This window comes from Propithecus coquereli, unplaced genomic scaffold (assembly GCF_000956105.1).
Source record: "Propithecus coquereli isolate 6110/MARCELLA unplaced genomic scaffold, Pcoq_1.0 Scaffold3, whole genome shotgun sequence".
NCBI lineage: Eukaryota > Metazoa > Chordata > Mammalia > Primates > Indriidae > Propithecus > Propithecus coquereli.
In genome coordinates, this window is record NW_012148618.1 from 2,866,609 (window position 1) to 2,874,363 (window position 7,755).

At 44.2% G+C, this 7,755-nt stretch overlaps 1 protein-coding gene across 1 annotated transcript in view; it reads right to left on the reverse strand.

Moving 5' to 3' along the window:
* Positions 1 to 1,931: 1,931 nt before the first annotated feature.
* Positions 1,932 to 7,755, reverse strand: part of PNP (purine nucleoside phosphorylase) — a 15,704-nt gene continuing 9,880 nt past the window's right edge. The window contains exons 2-6 of the mRNA XM_012649474.1: positions 6,791 to 6,960; positions 3,909 to 4,012; positions 3,542 to 3,717; positions 3,239 to 3,429; positions 1,932 to 2,675 (exon numbers count right to left, since the gene is read on the reverse strand). Of these exons, the coding sequence (XP_012504928.1) occupies positions 2,458 to 2,675; positions 3,239 to 3,429; positions 3,542 to 3,717; positions 3,909 to 4,012; positions 6,791 to 6,960 (859 nt within the window). The 3' untranslated portion in view covers positions 1,932 to 2,457. The remainder of the gene's footprint in view (positions 2,676 to 3,238; positions 3,430 to 3,541; positions 3,718 to 3,908; positions 4,013 to 6,790; positions 6,961 to 7,755) is intronic.

Below are 7,755 nucleotides of genomic sequence, written 5' to 3' on the forward strand. Positions count from 1 at the left end.
CTATAGATCATATTGGGCAGAAAAAAAAGAAAAAGCTAAAAATGCCCTTAAATATTCTACTCAAGGAAAAAGGTACCCACTCAAGTTAACTCTAGAACATATTTTTCAGTTGGCACCATTCTGGTTCCTGATCTATCTGACCAAGAGACAGGTAGGGTAAGAAAGCCAAGCATCAAATGTAGCCCTCCTCTAAGCTCTGATTACCTTCTGCCTGTCTCACTAGAGACTTTTTCAGTGCCAAGGCATCAGCCTGGCTCACGGCAACCTCAAACCTCTGGGTTTAAGCTATCCTCCTGCCTTAGCCTCCTGAGTAGCTGGGACTACAGGCGATCACTACCACTCCCGCCTAACTGTTTGTTCCCATTTTTAGTAGAGACGGGATGTTGCTCTTGCTCAGGCTGGTCTTGAACTCCTGACCTCAATCCTCCCACCTCAGCCTCCCAGAGTGCTAGGATTACAGGCATTAGCCACCGTACCCGGCCTCTCACTAGAGACTTTCATGTCCTGTTCTAGACACACCAGTTTTGACGATGACCCATGAACATGTCTAATATTTTTCACAGCTCTGTGCTTTGGCCCATCTGGATGTGAAATCCTCTTCCTCCCTTCCATCCTTCAAGACTAAGCTCAGTTTTCTATGAAACTAACCAACCCAGGTAATGCTTACTGTACTGTGTATACGATCAGTCCCTCCTTCAGGCTCCTACATGTGACTTGTACCTATTTTATACTAGCTTTTTACCAACAGTGGTTTTGCAAATGTGTCTTAAGATTGTAGGGCACTTAAGGACCATTTTTATATTCTCAGCTTAGCATTTTCTTAGCTGAGAGTGTTATACAAAGAGATATTCAATAACTTGATTAAAGAGAAATGTCTATAAGCCAATGCATTAGATGAACAAGTTATAGTTGTGTATATCTAAAGGATGCATAGTACTTACCTCTAAACCAGCTCTCAGAGACAAATAACAGATTCTAGCAGATTGCCTAAAGGTCCAGAGAGGGCTTTAGTGGTGGGTGGAGATATTAAATACAAACAACCGATGAAAGGAAGAGTGTGACAGAGCCACTCTGGGATGCTTTTTCTTTGTGCTGAGCTGAGCTAAGTAGGTCAGTTAACCAAACAAAGGATGATTTCAAAGAGTTCTCAAAAGTTTCCCGTCCAAAATAGCTCTTCCATATGATACCGCTAACAACTGAAATGTCTTCACTATTAGATGCTTATCCAGCACTGTCTTTTCTCAAAAGGCACATAGACCTGGCAGGATAGTGTGGTTTTCAAACATGCCAGCCAGCTGAATGCAAGTTGATAAGCGAAGATAATAGTACAGTGAGCCAAAAAAGGGCAATGCCTGGATGCTGCGTCACAGGGAGGTTCTGACCAAGCAAAAGTGAAGAGAAAGACTGTGGCCCAAAAAGAAAGTAGCAGGAGAAAAAGGAGCTCGAAGAGAAGAAGCCAAGTATGAACCAACTTCACAGGTTTGCCTGGGGCTGGCAGAATCTACTCAGCAGTGGGGTGGTTGGCAGCAGAGAATGGGGTGTTTGCCACTGCACTATCAGAATGGAATGAAGCAGAGTATAGTTGCAGAAACTCAAAGAGTAGAGGAGAAAAGGAAAACAAGAATATAATTAGGGCCTTAATAAGGAAGTGGCAACTAAGAAACAGAAGCTGAGATCGATGAACTAATTCAGATAGATATTCATGAGCGAATAGGTGGGGTGCGGAGGGTGTGAAACAACCAGAAGGCAAGGGATGGAGGCATGCCTGATCTCAAGGATGTGGCTATCAAGTGCCAGAAATTAGCTTTTCCTTCTCATCTCGTGATATCTTTCCCCATCTCTCACCATTTTGCCTTTCCTTCATTAATACTACCTCATCTAGTTCCTAGCTACTTGTCTGAGAATCAGAAGTTCCACAAGACATGTGCTTTTAAATCCTTTTAATGTCATTCTTGGTCTGCGCCTCAGCCTCACCCCATATTGCACAAAAAATTTAGAAATTATTTCATCTTTCTCTTTATTCTCAAAACATTATGGTGTTAAATACAGTCCAATAGGCACTGGGCTGGTCCTTGTTTGGTCTCTAGCACTTTAGGTGAGGCAGAACTGAGCCCCTAGGAATGTGACAGTATTATCTGAAAACATTAGTAGCAGCTGCAGTGCAGAGTCTGAAGGCCCAGGTCAAATCCTGGGCATATCCACAAATGCATGGTAGGGCATGAGCTCCAGCTATTGGGGAAAATAGGGGTGGAAGCTGCTTTAAGAAGACAGCTGAGCAAAAGAAGACCTGGTTCCAGAAGGGTCTGGTGGGAGAAAGTAGGGAAGGTGAAAGATAGGGATCATCTGCTCCTTTCTGCTACTACCCAAGGCTATAGGCATGTGACCCCACCAAGGGGCCAAAGTAGGTAACAGCTACTTGAAACTCAAATGGGAGATGTCAGAAGACTCCAGGGCTGGTCAGCTGGCATTCTTAGGGAGTGGAATGCTGGCCATAAGAATGGAGACAAACTGTTCCAATTTCTGCGCAGCTTGTTTCCCAGCCTCTAATACTTCCTCGTGATTGGCCTTCTCCAGGCTTTCATAATCCATGACGACCTTGTTAGTGATGAGTGAAAAGCCAAAGACTCGAAGTCCACAGTGCCGTGCAACTATAACTTCTGGTACTGTGCTCATGCCTGATGGGGAGAAAGAGGGAAACCAACTGTCAGGATTCTCAAATGACTCTTTTCTTGCCCTTCAGCCTCACCTTCATCCATAACTTCACTGAGAATTTAAAATCTCAAAAAACATCCAAAGCAGCAGCTATTAATAACTTAGTGTTGAGGTAGTTACATATTGCTTAAAATAAGTGGGGCCTCACACATTTCTTATAATGACCAGTGCAGTGCTTTATGTCTACATTTGTTTGCAGTAATTTTAAAATCAGTTGTAGTGATGTAGTTCCATCTTCCAGCCAGAACTACAGAAGGTGGCTATGGTAAAATTTGTTAGAATAACCTCTAGAAACAGTCATCAAATTATGGCTAGGTCATTAGCACTGTAGCTATTAAAGCCTTGGTGCTCAGTGGGGAGATTTGATGCTGCAACACACCGAACCTTATCACTTTGCCTTCCTAGAAATCAGTTTAATTCACCCTTCCCTTAAATCAGATCCTCTCTCAATCCACCTAGGTCCTTCCCATCCCTGTTTTATCAGATCCCTCCCTCTTCAAGCCTCCAGCCAAATTCCCCTTCTCACCAACAGCGTCTGCCCCTAGCTTCTGCAGCAGGCGAGACTCTGCAACAGTCTCAAAGTTGGGGCCCCCCAACATCACATAGGTGCCCTCCTGAAGTTCTCGCTGCTCCCCCATTTGTTTCCAGGTACTGAGAGCCTTCTGCCTCATAGTCCGGTCATAGGCATCAGACATGGCAGGGAAACGAACTCCAAACCTAGGGCACAGGTTGGATTATCTCAGATAAATGGAATTAAATAAACCCTCCCACCTCTTAGACAAATCTTTTAAACCCTACCCATCTAGACACAATGGTGCAAGATACATGCCTTTCATCATTCGGCCCTCTGAGGGGGTTCTGACCGCAGAAACCAGGTAGGTTGATGTGATCACGGATCAGCATGATATCTCCAACCTCAAACTTGGGGTTGAGTCCTCCAGCTGCATTGGTGACCACCAGGGTGTCCACACCCAGAAGCCGGAAAACCCTCACAGGGAATGTCACCTTAGAAGCAAAACATGAGAAAAAAGTTTTTGCAAAATTTCATCAGTCCACCTACACAGATATGCATGATATATATCACGAAAGAGAAAGGAAGAGATCAAAAACCTACCTAGCCCAAATAGCTAGTAATAAAATAGGATAGTTCTCTCCCCCTTCTTCTAGAGTCAACCAGACTTATACCCCTGATTTACCTTCCAGAGTGGGTACCCTTCATACCCGTGGAACCTGCCTTGCATCATCACACAGGCTCTGCCATTCAGGAATCCAAACACCAGCCGGCCAGTATGACCTGGCACTGCACATAAAAAAGAGAAATGGGATTACATTTTCATGCAACACATATCCATTCGGCACCTAGTGAGTCCCTCACTGTTCTCAGCACGTGAGGGTATAATTAAGCAAAAAGAAGACATTATTATCTCTGCTTTCAGAAAGTTCAATTCTGATGGGAAAGACAGACATTAATCATAATTATACAAACACAACCTGAGATTAGAGCTATAAGGGTAAGGATGTTTGATGTGAACATACAAAGAAAGAAATAGACTTTTTAAAGAAATTTCAAAAGAATAAAAACCATCCTGCAAGAGAGTAAAAGTGAATAGAATAAATAAGTGAATAAAAAAGTATATAATAGTGTGGTGGCTCATGCCTATAATCCTAGCACTTTGGAAGGCCAAGGCAGGATTGCTTGAGGCCAGGAGTTCGAGACCACCCTGAGAAAGAGCAAGACTCCGTCTCTGCAAAAAATAGAAAAATTATCCGGGCATGGTTGCATTCACCTGTAGTCCCAGCTACTTGGGAGGCTGAGGCAGGAAGATCACTTTAGCCTAGGAGTTTGAGCTATGATGACACCCAGGCGCCTCTAACCTGGACGACAGAGAGAGACTCTGTCTCAAAGAAAAAAGTAGATAACAGTGAATGCAGTAATTATAGACCTCTTCCAAAATTTCTTAAACTCTCAAAATGTGTCCTATTGCCCTAACTACATGCCTCCTCACTGCAGCAAGGGAGCTCATGATCTACTCTGCCATTCTCAAGAAGCTACTGAACATGGAGGGAAGGGGCTGAATTTGGATCCAGGCAAGCCTCCTTCATTATGACTCACAGAATAGTCCTGTGGGAATACATGCCCATGTAGGGGAATGAGGGGGCCTCGGAGTGCAAAGGTAACTCCCCACAGATATAACAACCATTATTACCATTTCCCTTATCTGGCAGACTCCTCTAATGGATGGCCAACCTATCCCTTAGGGAAGGGATGGTCTGGGAGAGGGACCAGAGCCAAGAGGAAGAGTCGAGGGATTCTCAGAGATAGAGGAACTTATGTATTAAAAAAAAAAGTTACTAGTAATGGAGCAAAGTTGACCCAGGAAACTTGAGCATAAAAAATAAACAGGTTGATAAACTTAAAAAAAAAAATTAATCCACTTATCACTTTAATGTGGTGCCCTCTGACTGGGAGTAGGAGTGGCCTCTGGAGCCAATGTCACCACTATCTCCCTCAAAGAACCGTGCCCTCTGCCCTGCCCCTCAATATTTCCTTCTCCAACTGAAATTCCCACACCTCCCTGCTTGGAACTCCCAGTCTTGCTCCAAACGGTTTAAAAAATAACTATTAATAAAGTCTTAACTCCCCAGGGAAAAGAGGAAGATAGAAATCTTAAAAGTTAATAAATAAACCAAAGTTAGTTATTTGTGAAACTAAGTGAACCAAATAAACTACACTTGTCCTTTACTTGACCTTATTTCACCTGGCCCTCTTGAAGTCTTAGCCTTAGAGCTTTCCAGCTGCTATTGGAATACTGGATATGCTATCCTCAGATCTCCCAGCTCCACTGTGCATAGGGAGCATCTGCCCTTCTCCCCTCCCAGAGCGTCAGTGTGAATCAGGTGTTGGGTGTTCATGTACAGTTGTCCCTCTGTATCTGTGGGGATTTGGCTCCAGGACCTCCATACCAAAATCTTTGGATGCTCAAGTCTCTTATATGAAATGGCAGAGTATTTGCGTTTAACCTATACACATCCTACCTTATAGTTTAAGTCATCTCTAGATTACTTATAATACCTAACACAATGTAAATGCTATGTAAATAGTAACTATACTGTTTTTTATTTGTATCATTTTTTATTGTTGTACTGTTAATTTTTTTTTTTTTTTTGAGACAGAGTCTCACTCTGTTGCCTTGGCTAGAGTGCCATGGGTGTCAGCCTAGCTCAGAGCAACCTCAAACTCCTGGGCTCAAGTGATCCTCTTGCCTCCTGAGTAGCTGGGACTACAGGCGTGCACCCCCACGCCCAGCTAATTTTTTCTATTTTTAGTTGTCTGGCTAATTTCTTTCTATTTTCAGTAGAGACAGGATCTCGCTCTTGCTGAGGCTGGTCTCAAAGTCCTGACCTCAAGCGATTCTCCCACCTAGGCCTCTCAGAGTGCTAGGATGACAGGTGTGGGCGACCACACCTAGCTGTACTATTAATTTTTACTGGGCTTTTTTTTCTGAATATTTTTGATTCATGGCTGGTTGAATCCACAGATGTGAAACCTCAGACACAGACAGAGGGCCAATTGTATTATCTGTGTATGTGTCTGCAAGAACATGAGTCTGTGTGTTCATTTGTTGCCATGTCTTATCCTAAGTCTGGAGGAGATGGGGAATGGCAGGAAGACATTGGACAGAGGAGGCTTGACTTTTTCCTAGGAGGCTAGAGACACTGCTTTTTACATGTAAGCTGTAGGCTGGAAGAAATTTGGTGTGTGTGTGTGTGTGGTGATGATGGTCTACATAAGGAGGCACATGCTGGAGGTGTTGTAGAGCTCTAAGGAGTCAAGTCCGTAAAACATACGAAAGATGTCGTCATGGCCCACTGACACATACATGCCCTGTCTATTATGAGATTTCCACTAGGGGAAATCCTTCCATCATTCTGATTTATGATGGGCTTTTTCTCCTCTCTTACGTGTCTTCAGTCAAACACCAGTAGAAACATTGGCCTCCCTGGTTGGTTCCCAGAACCTCATCAACATCCCTCAGTCCCATCCCCTGCTTTCCCCAACTCTTGCCCCCACTAGTACCTGTACTTTGGGGAAAATTGGGTATCTCGCTGTAGTGAAAGACTTGGGCCTGAGTTACTTTATCAGCCAGACCTCCTAATCCAGAACCACAGATCACTGCCACTTGAGGTCGGTGTTTAGTGCGACATAGAAGCCATTCTGCAGTGTTCTGATAATCCTCATATGTGTATCTAGGAGAAAAAAAAAATAAAATCAAAGTGAATTCTGTTCCAAGGGCATCATAGACAAATGACCTTCAATGCAAAAGGGCTGGGAGGTACACTAAGGCAGGAGGGGACAGAGAAAATTCCACAGATGATGGCCATACTATGCTCACCCACCCACTCACTCACCCCTCTGAATCAAGCCCATTGAAAATCTGACATGAAACTCCCTGTACTCCAGGGCCTGGCAAAAGTTTATGAAGCCTAGGTTTCCACCAACAGCCCCAATTCCAGTGTTGCTTCCATTGGTGGGCTTAATACCTCTCCTTATGACAAAGATTTAGAGAGGAAGAGACCAAAGTCTACAGAGAACTGCAATGAAACAGTCAAATCAACGTGAGTAAAAAGAGCTGGGCCCAAGGAGGGAGGGAGGCCAGGGGGAGTAGTCAAAATGGGATTAAGACCTTCCTGAAGGTGGCTGGGCACGGTGGCTCAGGCCTGTAATCCTAGCACTCTGGGAGGCTGAGATGGGACGATCCCTTGAGGTCAGGAGTTTGAGACCAGCCTGAGCAAGAGTGAGATTCCACCCCCTCCAAAAAAAATAGAAAAAAAATTAGCTGGGCATCGTGGCACATGCCTGTAGTCCCAGCTACTTGGGAGGCTGAGGCAGAAGGATTGCTTAAGCCCAGGAGTTTGAGCTAGGCTAACCCCACAGCACTCTAGCCTGGGCAACAGAGCAAGACTCTGTCTCCAAAAAAAGAAAGAAAGAATAAGACCTTCCTGAAGGCTGTGACAAGCCTAATATAATCCTCCTTAGTACTC